The sequence below is a fragment of the Pongo pygmaeus genome, chromosome 3 (assembly GCF_028885625.2).
Source record: "Pongo pygmaeus isolate AG05252 chromosome 3, NHGRI_mPonPyg2-v2.0_pri, whole genome shotgun sequence".
Taxonomy (NCBI): Eukaryota; Metazoa; Chordata; class Mammalia; order Primates; family Hominidae; genus Pongo; species Pongo pygmaeus.
Genome location: NC_072376.2, coordinates 199,008,810 through 199,024,664, shown reverse-complemented (window position 1 = coordinate 199,024,664; position 15,855 = coordinate 199,008,810). Strand labels below are relative to the sequence as shown.

At 38.3% G+C, this 15,855-nt stretch overlaps 1 protein-coding gene across 9 annotated transcripts in view; it reads left to right on the top strand.

Annotated features, from left to right (window-relative positions):
* The window catches only part of SORBS2 (sorbin and SH3 domain containing 2), a 227,378-nt gene that overhangs the window by 167,083 nt on the left and 44,440 nt on the right, over positions 1–15,855 (top strand). For 4 of the 9 annotated variants that reach the window (XM_063664381.1, XM_054484209.2, XM_054484211.2 and 1 more), the window contains one exon: positions 13,424–13,473. In XM_063664381.1, coding sequence (XP_063520451.1) covers positions 13,424–13,473 — 50 coding nt within the window. Of the gene's footprint in view, positions 1–4,976; positions 5,136–5,849; positions 5,934–8,595; positions 8,653–13,423; positions 13,474–15,855 lie in introns of all 9 variants that reach the window. The other 5 variants (XM_063664379.1, XM_054484210.2, XM_063664380.1 and 2 more) reach the window with 3 other exon arrangements.

Sequence of the window (15,855 nt, the reverse complement as noted above, 5' to 3'; positions counted from 1 at the left end):
GGTGATGCAGAAACTGGCTACGTATTGATATAGTTTACATAAGATTCTGATGTGTTTGAAAATATAAGCTAGAGGTTGAAGAGCAGGCATGCTGAATGACAGTGGCGTCCCAGCGAATGGCCAGCGCTGAGGGTTATCAAGGTCTTATTCGTGCATTCTCATGTCTTTTGACCCCAAGATGGCTTGGAAGCATTCCTTTGCTCTTTTCATTTTCAATTTTTGAAAAATATACACAACACCTGGGCAATTCTGTGTTGCTCTTTTGAATCTCTACGTGGCCTCTCCATCTGCCCACTTTTCCAAGGGTCATCTTGGGTTTTCCCCTCTCCTGCAGTGGACTCAGTGTCGCCTGCCAGGAGAAGTGCCACTGCCGCTCCTCTCTTCTGGCTCACAATTGTCCGTGCCTGGACTACAGTGACAGCCACCTGATTCATTTCCCTACCTCTCCAGTCTAGTCTGCACACCACAGCGAAGGCAATCTTCAGAAAATCTTTATAAAACCTCCAGCACAAAATTTTCTCTGGCTCTTCGCTGTCCTTCAAACAAAATCTGAAACCCTGAGCATAATTTATAGAAGACCTGTGATAGGGCTCCAGCTGACCTCTCCAGCCTCATCTTTCCTCCCACACTCCCTGCCTCACTAGGTTCCAGCTACACAGAGAACTTTCAATGCCCGCCTTGCTGGGCCTCTGTAAAGGCTGTTCCTCCCCACCAGGAAAAGCTCTCCCCACCACCTCTTCCTTCACATGGAGAATTCCATCCCCATCCTCCAGGTCCCAGCACAGTCCCACCTCTCCCAGGGAATGTGCCTGACTCCTCAGCACTAGGTTGGAGGCTCTCCCTGCTGTGTGCCCATGGCACACTGCGTTCCTCGTGAGATCTTGAGCTTCTTGAAGGCGAGGTGGTGACTTGAGCTTCTTGAAGACGAGAACGTGACTGGTCCACCAGTTGTATCCCAACACCTGGCACAATGCCTGGCCTATAGTAGGTGTTCAGTGAATATGCATTTGTGGAATTTCTAAGTGAATGAAGGAACACAGGTTTCAGCCTTGCAGTTAGTGGATAAAGTTGATGAGGGACTGAATCCTTGTTCTGTTGCTTATCCATGAAGCCTATACATTTCTAGTGCAAAAGGCCCAGTGGGTCTCAAAACATTCTTGGAGGGATTTGACACACTGCTATTAGTAGTGACTCATAATTCCACGATTCCCTGGGATACAGAGGAGGCAGGGGGCGTAGTACTGTTTGAACAAAAGTCCTCCCAAGACCCTGCCAGAAAGATCTTCCTTAGGAATCAATGGCATATGTGTTTATGTTCTTTAACAGGGAAAGTAAAAGTGAGTGCACTTTTTTGAAGCTCATAGATACTCATGTGACTGTAAATTTAGAAATGTTAATTAATTGGGCCTAATGTTTGATTTGGAAAAGTACTTAGCAGTCACCAGGAATTTGCCTTGAACTGATTCGAACCACAAATCGGAACCGTATTTCCACAATTTAATTTTTCCATGAGACAATCATAAAAACTCTACTGGGATTATATTACTAAAACCTTTACATCCCATTACATTGGATATGTTCGTAGGTGAGTAATGTTAAATTTAAAAAAAAATTAATAAAGCATTTGTTTAGGACCTCCGTATGCTTGATAAAGTAAAAAAAATATGAAAATGTTACCCTAACCTACAATAACTAAACTTGAACATAATGATAAAAGCAGAAGAAAATAATCATTGAAAACACTGTGCAGAGTTGAAATGCAATTTAAACCCTTAATGAACTTAAGCTTCTTTATCAATAAAGATTGTCAGTCAATACTTAAACTATAAAAATTTAAGGAGTTTCATCTGATGACCGTTAAGAATTATCCCAACTAATAATGTATATAACATTTATTGTGAAACCACAATAAATATAAAACATGGTAGTCAATGTCATTAAAACTTAAAATGGAATGAGCATAATTTTCAAAAGTGAAATAACACTGGCACTTCTTTTTGTTTAGAACAGCGTATAGAAAGCATATGCCTCACTGAGAATATTTAGTGGAATTTCTATAACCACAAAAGCAATTAAATGCTTTTAAATTATAGAAAACACTGAAATTTTTAAAGTTGTTCACCCTTGCTAGCTTTTAAGTAAGGATCACATGTGATTTATAGTTGTAGCTTTTCTTAAACACATCCTCTTGCACTAATGACACAAAGTTAGTTTTAAACGGAGGTTTGCTGGTGCTTTTTTTTTTTTTTTTTTTTAATGAAAAGAAACAAACCAAAAAAATCACACCAAGGTTAGAAAGATGCATATCAGTATCTTTGCTCTTTTGTCTTTTATGAGCAGTTAGAGTAAACCATAATCATACATCCTAAATGAGTTTCTGAGTGTTAATATTAGTGCTGTACTCAAAGGAATGTCCATGTTCCACATGGAAAGTGTTAAATTACTGAGATTAGTGATTTGTGTGTATATCCATCTGTTGACTGACCATCTGTATGTGTGTCACTGACTGTTGTGAGGCTTCTGTGTTCCTTAGCAGTGCCTCCAGATCACCATAGGACATTTAACTATTGCATGACAAAAGATTCAATAGGTCAATCACAGCAAAGAGAAAATTCTAGTTCTGCCGCTAACACTTCCTTTAACACAACTCTGCTCAAACATGTGCCTTTCATTGCATTCTAAAGTTATCGATAATTACCAGCTATCATTGTTTGGGGTGTTTTCTCTGCTAATTTCTATTGGCATGCATTCTAGATAGTTGCCCATTGTAACTATAAATTGACTATTTAAATAAACAAAAGCATAATTCATGGAAAACTACCATTCTAAGGTATGATGCAAGATGGTAGATATTCTGCTTCCTTTTCCATATTCTGTCATAGAGATGCATCATTATAAATCAGGACTTGGTATATGCATTTGTTACATATTTTCTTAAGGTGGGAGTCAAAGTGAAGCTACATAGCTAACAAGTCTTATTCATTTAGTAAGTTGGCTGCCCTCTGCTGTTCATGTTTCTTAAACAAATTCATTTCCTCTAAGAGAAGTTTCTGTTTCCCCTTAGCAAAACAAAATACTATTCTTGAAAGCAGAAGTTATAATAATCAATTAATAATATCATTCAGTGTGTAACATTAGAAACTGAAGTTTAAAAGAGTCAGAGGTTAGTTTTCCTGTAGAAGAAATAGTATGTCTCTCTAAACAGAAGAGAAATTACTGGAAATGCTCTCTACTGTCAGTTACCCTAAAAACCAGCTCCAGCAAAACCATTTCACGAATAATTATGCATCTATATTGATCTAAATAATAATTGGAGAAAAATAGTATTTTATTGACATTAAAATCTCAATTAATACTATTGCAACTATTGAATCAAATATAAATTGAATTAAATTTTTAAATTCAACAGAAAATAGCAAATTGGTTACTAGAATATTTTGTCTCTACCAATTTCACTATTACTTCTGAGGTGTAAACCAAATATAATACTGGCGTAAATAAGGAAAAATATCTCAAGATTTCTAGGCATTTTCCCATGTCTAATAGTAGGATGTTCTCTCTGAATTTATTTATTACAAAAATAACATTATGACAATAAAGCAAAATAATATTTAAAAGAAAGAAAAAACAAACAGTCACAATACCAGAACACCATTGTAGTCGTTTGTGTATGTGTGACTTTCTTTACTGTGTTCATGCAGAGACAAGCTTTGTAATACCATTGTAACTACTGTACAGGTGCATGGTTAGATTCTGTTTTGACTGCTTGGTATCTCATTGTGAGCATTTCCCAGGGACACTACACAGTCTTTATAATTATGATCACTACATCTTTTGGATAACTTAGGCTTTTGCACTATTTTGTCATGATGCCTCAAACTTTTCTATCATTGTCTGTAATTACTATTATAATCTTTTATTATAAAATATTGAAACAAAGTCACATCACTAAAAACACTGTGAGTATAATTTATTATTAAGTGTAGACTGTGTACCATTAGCAAAACTTGTAAATGCAACGAGTCAATAAAACAGTAGAACAATGTCAAAATCATGGCTTTTGTTGGAATATGGAACATTTCAAGCTCCCAACACTGCGAAAGTTACATAGCATTTTTTTCACAACCAAGATGTCGCTACTCAACTTAAGTCCCTGAGTTCCTTTAAGAATTGTAAGCAAATGATACTGAATCGTTCTGAAGCAGTGAGCACTTACTAGTCCTCCTGGAATATGTCTTGGGAGTCACAGCTCCTCTCCTAGCCAGAGTGAATGGCTTTTAGGGAACCATATAATTTTTCTTAGAATTTTTTTTCTGACTTAAGATACTGTACTCTTCAATTGTACCACATTTAATTAGTGTCATATAGTAATTATCAAAGAAGTAATAACTTGTATATAGTACTTTAAGCTCTTAGATTTCATATAAAATCAGCAGCCTAAATCAATCTAGTCAGCCATGTATTACTTGAAAATATTAAGGATATTGCTGGGTAAGGTAAATACTCCACATCTGTTTTCTATTTCTAAAATAATTGTATGTATTTTCTCCAACTGTTTATATTAACACTCCTAGTTTTTTCATCTTAAAAACAACATTCAGAAACCTCTGAAGGGAAGCAAGTCAATTATAAAATTGGCTTTTTCTCTAAATTGGAACATCAAGGAAACCAAGGTGGGATTTTATCGCAAGCTCCCTCCCCTTCCCCGCCATCCACGGTATTGTGAAAAACCAGATCCCCTTCTCAGCTCAGAGTAGGCAGCCGGGAGGTGAATCCTGGGGATCGACTCCTGGTGGGCAGGGCTTCGCAGCGGCCAGATCGCTCCCGAGGCGTCTGGGTCCCTAGGGACACTTCGCCCTCCGGAGTCCTCTCCCCTCCCGGCCTAACGCAGGCACAGCGCGCTGCCAGGGTGTCCTCGCGGTTCCGCCCAGAGCCTCCATCTAATGAACCAGTTTCTGCACCCCTCTTTCTTGCAGCCCCCTCTCCCAACAACTCCGACACCTGTTCCAAGGGAACCTGGCTGGAAGCCTCTTTCTAGCTCCCGACTTGGAGAAGTCACTGGTAGCCCCTCCCCTCCGCCCCGGAGTGGCGCCCCCACACCAAGCTCGCGCGCCCCGGCTCTGTCTCCCACCCGGGTGAGCTCCTTCCTTCCTTACCTTTCTTAATGCCCGGCAGAGGTGCAGGTGCAGTCCTTGCTTGCTCAGAGCCTGGCGACTCCCACTCCCCCGGGTCCCGCTCGCACCCACCCAGTCCCCAGAATCTCCTTATCCACAGGCCCCTGAGAGCCCCCCAATGCCCAGTCCCCCTCCGCCCAGCTCGCCTGTCTTCCCACCCCTCCCGCACCCTTCCCCATCCCAGGCTTACCACCTGCCTGCACCCGAGTGAATTGTCTGCAGACTGCAGGCTCCCATGCTGGGACTGCTAGCCACCAGTGAGGGCAGGGACGATGAAGTGACTCGCCCAAAAGAGCTACTTGGTGACTGGGTTGAGCCTATTCCAAACATCAGGCGTGCCAGCCGGACCCAGTCTCGCTGCCGTAGAGAGTGGTCCATAGTTCATGCCTCAAGCATAAGTGGATCAACTCAAGCAAGAGTTGTCCACAATTTATGCCAATCAGAAACGATGGACACAGGAAACAGCCAGGGACCCCCTGCCATGGAGCTCGCCTTCACATCCTCATGTTACTCGTTTTACTTTACTTCCTCCCTTCTCTCCTGCTGAGGTCCGTGGGGTGAGAGTTGATGCATGTTTGCGTGTCAATGCGCGCGTGAGTTTTTCATGCCACACAGCGTTTCCCTCACTTTGCTCAGTGTGCCTTTTCCTTCCCTTTTCCTTCACATCTGCTCTAGACTGATCGCATAAATCCAGATGACATAGATTTAGAAAATGAGCCCTGGTATAAATTCTTTTCAGAACTGGAGTTTGGACGCCCGGTAAGTGAGGCTAGACTATTAATGTAAGAAAACTAGGAGTATACTGTTTGATTTCTAAAATACCATTATCAGGAGACGTGGGTGTCATTCAGAGAACAAAGGCCGAATGCATAATGTATACACAAACTTGGTACAGCGTAGTCCAGGTTCATTTCTGTACCAAATGGTCAAATGTGCTCAGACATTTCTTATGTGGTTTGTAGGTCATTCATCAAGATTTCTTTATATCTAATTCATTACAAGTTCAAAATGTTGAGGTAGTTTCTGTGCTGGAATATTCAGACAATTATTACAGCTGTATAGAAGATTTGTATTTGTTTACAGTCTATTTGGTCTAGTTCAAGCAGAAGAGCACCTTGACATTGAGTCCTGTTTGCTGAGCAAACATCAGGCACCTGGAGAGTGCGGGGTTCTGTCTTCATTATCTCCTCGAGGCCTCCTGATGTCCCTCCAAGAAGAAGCAAATGGGGACTGGAGGGGTTAAGTAATGTGCCCAAAATAGTAAATGGCAGAGTAAGAAGTTAAACGCAGAGCCTGTTAAAGAAAAATGAAAATCTCTGGGCAGTTCTCACTATAATATACTGCCAGAGTAATCCCACTATAAAATACAGTCACGTGTTGCTTAAGGATGTGGACGAGTTCTGAGGAATGTGTCATCAGGTGAACTTGCCATTGTGCAAACATCGTAGAGTACTTACACAAACCCAGATGCTAGAGCCTGCTACACGCCTAGGCTGTGTGCTATGGCCTATTGCTTCTGGGCTACAAACCTGTACAGCAGGTTACTGCACTCCATACTGTAGGCAACTGTAATGCAATGGTAGGTATTTGTGTACCTAAACATATCTAAACATAGAAAAGGTATGGTAAAAATACAGTCTTATAATCCCATAGGACCACCATCATATATAGGTGCATCATCGACGGAAACGTCGTTATGCAACACATGACTGTACCTAGTTTACCATTAGGGATATAAGCAAAGAAAAAAATCAGGAAGTCCTGTGGATCTTAATTTCCAGACTTGCTAGTGAAAGCCATCACAACTTCTCTAATCCCCAGACTCCCACCAGAGGAAGCCCCTGAGGTTGGGCCTTATTGCTTAGCCTGTTTGGGATAAAGAGTCAACTCGGGGCCGGGCGCGGTGGCTCACACCTGCAATCCCAGCACTTTGGGAGGCTGAGGCAGGCGGATCACGAAGTCAAGAGATCGAGACCATTCTGGCCAACATGGTGAAACCCCGTCTCTACTAAAAATACAAAAATTAGTTGGGCATGGTGGCAGACGCCTGTAGTCCCAGCTACTTGGGAGACTGAGGCAGGAGAATCGCTTGAACCTGGGAGGCGGAGATTGCAGTGAGCTGAGATCACGCCGCTGCACTCCAGCCTGGGCGACAGAGTGAGACTCCGTCTCAAAAAAAAAAAAAAGTCAACTCGAGGTTCAGTTAACAACTTCCCTGATTAAGAACTGTATCCACCAACAGCAGTGCATTTGATGTGTGTCAGTTACACACGTTTTTATGCATTTTAGACTCTTAAATAACATACCAATTACACTGATAGTTTTTTTAGAAATCAGGATATAACCATTTCTATACCATATGCTGATTTATATACTTGTATATTGACCATATATGGTTTACTGATTGGTGATGGTGGTCTCTTTTGTCCATTAAACTGCAAAGGAGACTTGGTTAGACTCAAGGTAGCTTATTGAACTGAATCAAAAGTGACTGTAAATAAATATAAACCAAAGAATTTTTCCTAGGGTTGTCATCTCATAGGAGGAATGTTTTCTCTCATTTTTTCTCATTTATATCTTAGTGTGAATGTAAATGTATTTCATTTCAAGGAAAAACATTCTCTAGCTTTATTTTATATGTATTGTTGCTGTTGGTTAGAAAGTTTATAGGGACGACCAGGCGTGGTGGCTCACACCTGTAATCCCAGCACTTTGGGAGGCTGAGGCAGACGGATCACTTGAGGTCAGGGGTTTGAGACCAGCCTGGCCAACATGGTGAAACCTCTTCTCTACTACAAATAGAAAAATTAGCTGGGCATGGTGGCGTATGCCTGTAATCCCAGCTACTCAGAAGGCTGAGGTGGGAGAATCACTTGAACCCTGGTGGCAGAGATTGCAGTGAGCTGAGACGGTGCCACTACACTCCAGCCTGGGTGACAGAGTGAAACCCTGTCTCAAAAAAATAAAATAAAATAAAATAAAATAATTCAAAAAGAAAGCTTATAGGGACTATTCTGTACTGAGCCTAAGTTATCAGCATTTTCCATAATCATTTTCAGCCACACATGGAAACTCACCAGCATGCTATCCACTTGCTCCTTTAATGTTTCTTTAATTTACCTTGCATTCCTCTGTGGCCAGAGACTAGGAGTGCTAATTAAATTTGACAAAGTGAATTTATAAATATACTAATTGAACACTAGCAAATTTTCCCAGTGCTTGAGAATATTTGCAGACGTTGCACACTTCCTCCCAGCTGCCCCCATTTTGCTCCATTCATGTCATTCTGTTTGTGTAGCTGGTGCTGTCAACACTCAATTTCTAACTGTTGTCACCTTTTCCACATGTTCATTCCTTGCTGCCATTGACTCTCCTCCATTCCATCCCTACACTTCTGCTTCTGTGGTGCATCTACACCCAGCCTCCTAAAAAGCCTCTGGACTATGTTCAAGATCATTCTTCTGGTGTTTTCAATGAGGTAAAAACACGTTATTCTCTCTTTTTCAGATATCCCCCTTAGAGGCTGTGACTGTGATTCTGCACATCTGTGTTTTACAATTCTCTGTAATGTCTAAGCTATTTTTGAAAAAAAAAAATCTATCTTTGCATCATTATGTTGCATCCAGTATCATTGCCTGGACATTAGTTATACCAGAGTTGTTGGATATCTCTGGACTCTGGGTGAAGAATCATTCCAACCACAACTGCTAGTTATACTATTCTATGTAGTTCTGGTATTCAGCAGTGTGAAAATAAAAAATCAAAAGTATTAGTCCGTGCATATATTAACCACCTCTTTTTATTAGACAGAGTAAAATACTACTAGAAGGCTTCTTAGAACCATTCTATTATAATGCTTGGAGTGTGGATAATCAGATGCCTATGTCCCACATATTTCTAAAATTTATTTTTGTTCTTTCATTTTCCTAAATACAACGTACAGATTGTATTATCAGTCAAGAATAGGGCTGGCAAATACCTGGAAATTGTGTATCACAACTTCCCAGTTTCATACCCATGACAGACATGACTACTCCTTTTCAACACTGTAATCCAGGCAGCCACTATAACAAATTATCACTGGCATATAAAATGAAATGCATTTGCAATCTCTACTTAAGAGCCAACAATAATCAACTAGGTGAAAAATTTATGACAGCCAATGTATATTTTTATTTGAATCAGAGTTTTATTTGAAAGAGAGAATGATACAGGCAGAAATGATTCAGAGTCAAAAGCTTGTTACCCTGCTCTCTGCAAAGAAAAGCAGAAAATTACTTTAGAAAGTAGATAAATGACTCATTAGAAGACACAAGCAGAAATGGCACTGTTTTGCTATCCATCAGCTATTATAAAAGCCTCCTTGCAAGGAACTCTTAGAAGCAACTAGCATGGGAACGAAGTAAATAAACTGTTTTTTGCACAGTAGTTGCTCTGTGGTCTTAAGTGAATACTATAACACGATAAATATCTTATTTTCATTAAAAGTCTTAAATATGTGCAACTGGGAAACACAACTAGTAGAACATTTATGTTGTAGGGGGTACTACTGACACATAGTGGTGACCACTGGAATTGCAGGTATAGAGTCTCAAGGAAATATGCAAATTTCTAGCGTCTCAACTTGCAATTTCAAATTATTTACCCTGTGGTAAACATCACAGTGTGTGTTAAAACTGAGAAGTGATCAAAATATTTCTATATTAAATAAAAGGTAAAATAGAGTAATCAGGAACATTCTGGGTTATTGAATTCAGTTATTTCTAAAGGCTTACATTTTATAGCCAGGCAGGCAGGCATGTAATCTGAAGAAAGTCAAATAAAACAAGGGGTTATATTCTGTATGTTATGTTACCTTGATATCTGCAGAAAGAGTCTCATTTCAACATATGAAAAACCCAAGAATTTATTTTGAAATTCAATGTGGTCAGATATTTTTCTCAGATATTTCTAGGGTGTTTTTAAGGTAGTTGGTTCATAGATAACTGAAATGGAATTTAGAGTGCATCATGTCCAACTCACTCATTTTTCAGTTAAAAAAAAAAAGTAGAGTGCAATAATTTTAAGAAATAAGTCCAAAATCACATGGTAAGATAGTGGTGGAAAAAAATATATATCTCTCTTAACCTTCATTTCAGTGCTGTTTCCTTTATATCACACTTTTCAGCACTTCCAAGATATATATTTAGAGGATAAATCTTTTAAAAACAAATTACTTACTTAATATTATTTCTTGTTAACTATTGAATTCCTGTGAAAAGAGTTCTGATAATTAATATTAGACAATAATACTTGGGCATAAAAATAGTAGAAACTTAATTCTATGCATTATATCATGTGATGGTACTGGCAAAAAAAAAAAAAACACATAAAAAGCACTTTGCCAGTGGTTGATCTATTTGCCAGTTACCTCTGGGATTGAGAGGGGGTGCTGCATGATTCTAATAGCGTATGTTAACTATGTTATTAATTTCACATTATAGTTTTTCAGAATGTAAAAAAATATATTCTCTTAAGGTTCTGGATTTTGTCTTTAATAACCTTTTGTTATTAAACATTTATGGTAAAAAAGTGTAATTGATTAGACATTACCTTAGCTACCACTTATCAACTGCCTGGTATATACCATGAATAACATAGTTTTTAATCCATAACTGGAAAACTGGCATTAATGAAGAACAGTTACGGATATTTAAGCAAAATTTAATCTCATAGTTACTTAACAGAAAGAGTAATTCAGTATCCGTACTTCACTAAATTGACCTTCTAAGTGTGTTAAAATAATGGTAATATGTAAATAGTAGATCATAATTGGTAAAATTTGTAACCTCTTTTCTGGAGATAGTTTTCATTTTGGGATGAGTGCCCTTCTTACAATTATTGTACAAGTTTTTCTCTCAGTCATCAGTCTAGATTTTTTACTCTTATCTTATAATTTAATACTGAACTTTCTCTGAGAGTACATGAAACCACAAAACTGGTTTTAGTTTATTTTGAATGTAGAAACCAGTACAAGGAGAAATAGTAGTTTCTTAGCCTAACCCTAAAACACAATCAGTTCTTACACTATGTTTTATTTCACATTACAATATTGTTTAGGCTCATTATAAGTTGACAATTCAAATTTTCTGATCACTGTAGGGTTGTTCTAAAAGTGTTGTGAACCTGACACTTTTTGGTGATCAGCTGTGTTTGAGGGTGTCCCGTGAAAGCCGTGATCTGCACAGATGTCAATGCTCTCAGGCTCTTCAGTGTTGCTCTTCTGCAAACAAGTAGAATTAATATTTCTTAATTGTAATATAACTAGCTGATTTTAGTTTTTTACTTGTTTGCTTTCTTTCATATTTAGTATCTATTTTTCTACCTTCCCAGTGTCTGATTCAGAGCTCAGCAAATTAAAATAACCACGTAAACATATCAGACTAGCAAACCAAACTTTTCTCCTGATTTTATATTCGTTGAGAACCTAGGAATCTAAATATTTTCTAGGAACTAAAAATATTAGAATCCACTTTTTCTGTCTAAAAGGAGAATGGGAATATTCTCATGCAGAGATGCTTTTGTTTCTAGACAAGATTCCATTTTAATTTAGTAAGATAGAATTAAATTAAAATATTAGTTAATAGAAGCATAAGTTATGCAAAAGGGACCTTGTAAGACTGATGTACATACAGAATTGCAAAGTTGTATACTAATGTTTTAATTGATTAATTGGTGCTAATTTACCAATTAATAGAAAACTGAGTTATAGAAATATTTTGTAAAGTGAGATTTGATTTCCACTAAGTAGATGTTTAATACTCTGACAAAATGTTTCTAGATGATAGCAACTTAAGACAACATTTGTCAAACCTTGCCTTTCTGGCTGACATTTTCAAACTGGCTTTCATACAGACAAATGTTTTTAAACTAGAATTCCAGTTCTTCATCAAACCAAATTTTATCTGTGATGAATTGATCATCAAATATGACCAAAGGCAAACTATCTATACTTGGTATACATCTCCCTACACTTTCTTTATACTTTTGTTTTGTTTTGTTTTTGTTTTTTTGTTGTTGTGGTTTTTTGTTTTTGTTTTTGTTTTTTTGAGACGGGGTTTCACTCTCATTGCCCAGGCTGGAGTGCAGTGGTGCCATCTCAACTCACTGCAACCTCTGCCTCCCAGATTCAAGCAATTCTTCTGCCTCAGCCTCCTGAGGAGCTGGGATTACAGAAATGTGTCACCACACCTGGCTCATTTTTCGTATTTAGTAGAGACAGGGTTTCACCATGTTGGTCAGGCTGGTCTTGAACTCCTGACCACAGGTGATCCACCCGCATTGGCCTCCCAAAGTGCTGGGATTACAGGCATGAGCCACCACGCCCAGCCATCTCCCTATGCTTTCTGGACATCATACCACAGTGTCACCTCAAACACTTGATAGCTCAGTGTCCTCTCTTGCCTTTTAGATATTTTAGCAATTATCCCAGTAGATGCCATGGAAAATAAAAAATTAATATTATCATTTTTGCTTACTATCTATTTCAGTGTATTATTCAGAATGAAGGAAAAATTTTAAAGCATACTTTTAAAAAGTGATATTTTGATTCATTAGCTCATTTATTTTAAATTAACCCTGAACTCACCTAATTGTAAAAGTATAACTATTTACCTGATTGAAGTACCAGGTACTTTAGTTTCTTCAAGTCAAACTCTGTGGGTTTTATTTAAATGTCATGTCTATGTTGACAGATGAATGGTGTCATAAGTTCTGTTTATGTGTTACGTTCTGAAGACAATACTTGGTAACAACAATAACAAAAACTTTAAAATGTGATGTTTTATAAGGATTGAATGATGACTGCAAATTTTTTAAAACATCAAATCATTCCTTTCTGTAGGAAATTTCTATTTACAGTCAACAGGTAAGATTCTGAAGTTGAGGTTGTAGGATAACTTTAGCTCTTATTTCAGTGTTCCTGAGAAAATATTATTAATTTCCCCCCCATGCAATGCTTGGGTTTTGAATAATTTGAGCTACACAGAGAACTGCAATGCATTATATCAGAAGGGAAAGCAGATAGGTCCCAAGTAGAAATCAGGTCGCATGATATCTCTTTGGGAAGACATTTTTATAGTCATAATGAATGGTACTTTCAACCTCAATTTTTATAATATTCTTTTTAGGATACCTAATTTAATGTTGACAAGTGAACAAAATTTTGCCACGGTAAAATTTTTCATGGTAATATTATCCTATCTTAACAGGCCTCCTTGTATCAGTCCTCTATAGACAGAAGCCTGGAAAGACCCATGAGGTAAGAATCATATTATGTCGTAGCAGAATATTCTATACCAGTGGTTTCTTTTTCAACAATAAAATTATTCAGTGAAGTAGTAATGAGTATCATGTATCACTCATTTTTATTTGAAGGACCATGCCTCATGAAGTTGTTTTATTTTGTTTTGGCATCATTTTATACGATCATTTCAAGAATTTCTAAAAAATTAGTGAACTAATTATAAATTCCTTCACAGACTGAGAAATCCTTCTCTTCCCTTACTCCCCTATACCTAGTTTTCTTTTCTTTAGATGGGAATTATAAGTAACTAATTTTCAATGTTGTTAAATGGCCCTTATAATAATATATTTGAAAAAAATTATAAATTAAAAAGTGTTATACACATATTTGTTAATTATACTCTGACCACACAAATCAGAAATGCTTTTATTAATACTACCAATAGATGAGGCATAAGTACAAAACATATTCAACCCTAAGACGACACTATGGTTAAATACTATTGTCCCCACTTTATTTCTGAGGAAAGTGACACCTAGGCTTAGTGACTTACCAAGTTTACACAGTTGGCAAGGAGAGAGAAAAAAAGAAATTGAGGCAAGATAGCTTGTCACCACTAGGCCTAACTTCCCTCAGAGTTTGCCTGAAGTAAATTCTGTTAGCTTTATATATCACACTTTCTTTAAAATATTACAAAATTCATGGCCAGGCACGGTGGCTCATGCCTGTAATCCCAGCACTTGGGAGGCTGAGGCGGACAGATCACGAGGTCAAGAGATTGAGACCATCCTGGCCAACATGGTGAAACCCCACCACTACTAAAACTACAAAAATTAGCTAGACATGGTGGCATGTGCCTCTAGTCCCAGCTATTCAGGAGGCTGAGGCAGAAGAATCGCTTGAGCCTGAGAGGCGGAGGTTGCAGTGAGTCGAGATGGCACCACTGCACTCCGGCCTGGCAACACAGTGAGACTCAGTCTAAAAAAAAAAAAAAAAAAAAAAATCACAAAATTCAGACATATTCAGACATAGTTCAATAGTAATATTGAATAATACAAACTCCCAGCCATGTTGTAACATCAACAACAAATATTTATGTAGTAGCATTAATTTACCTTTCTATGTAGATTTCTTTGTGAATTGAGTCAATCGTAAATTAGGTTTCTGAGTGCCATCCAACTACAATAACATCCCTGAGAAAGGAACTCTGGAACCCCTCCTTTTTATCTTGTGCCTCTATCTATGCACCTAAAATATTTGAATTTTAGAGTTTTAGTCTAATCTAAAGATTGCCATAAAGACACACAGACCCTCACATGACAGGACAGTCACAGCAAAAACAGGTCTAGGAGATGCATCATCCTCTTCAGAAGAGGATGAACCAGTTCTGAGGTCTGCCTCTCCGCGTGCTTCCATACATCCCAGGCACATGTATTCACCTTACCATTTGTAAAACTGAGATAACAGCGTATACCTCATCGGTTTGCTGTGTGGGCTAAATAAGACAAAAACATAAAGAAAGCACACAGCATTCTGCTGGGCTCCATAGGAGCTGGGGTTGCTGCTGTTGCTGCTATCACTGTTGTCTACACAACTCTTGTCTAAGAATCCAGTCATTTCATGCACAGTATGCTGTGCTATGTGTGGCTTCATTTATTAATGTTTGTCTTAAATGATACTCAAACAGTACAGTATCATTCTGTCATCACAGAAACTCCCTGCTGTTCTAGACAATTGACAGTATTTTATGCAACTGAGGGGAAGGAATCTTTAATAGTTAATTTGCTGACCAGATTACTGATACTGATTGATTGACTGACTAATGAGACAGGGTCTTGCTCTGTTGCCCAAGCTGGAGTGCAGTGGTGCAATCATGGCTCACTGCAGCCTCAAACTCCTGGGCTCAAGCTATCCTCCCACCTCAGCCTCCTGAATAGCTGGGACTATAGGCACATGGCACAACTGGCTAACTTTTTTGTTTTCTGTAGAGACAGGGTCTCACTAGGTTGTCCAGGCTGGTCTCAAACTCCTGACCTTGAGCCATCCCCCAGCCTTGGTCTCCCAAAGTACTTGATTACAGACGTGAGCCTTCATACTCAGCCTTCATTCATTATTTAGATAGAAAATGTTGGAATTCCAATATAACGTCTTCTAAAGCTAAGATGATAGAGATGATAGGACAAGCTGCAGGCAACCCTTGAGGTGAGAGAAATTTTCCACTCTTGATGTCTTTTTTTTTTTTTTTTTTTCAGTTCTTTCCTGTATTTGGTATACCCCTCTGGATATATTCACGTTGTTAGAATTCCACTTTATAGAGAAAAGATACAAGATACAAATTATAGCACTGAATTCTCAATCACAACATATTACACTATAGGAGAATTTTGACGTTCAAAG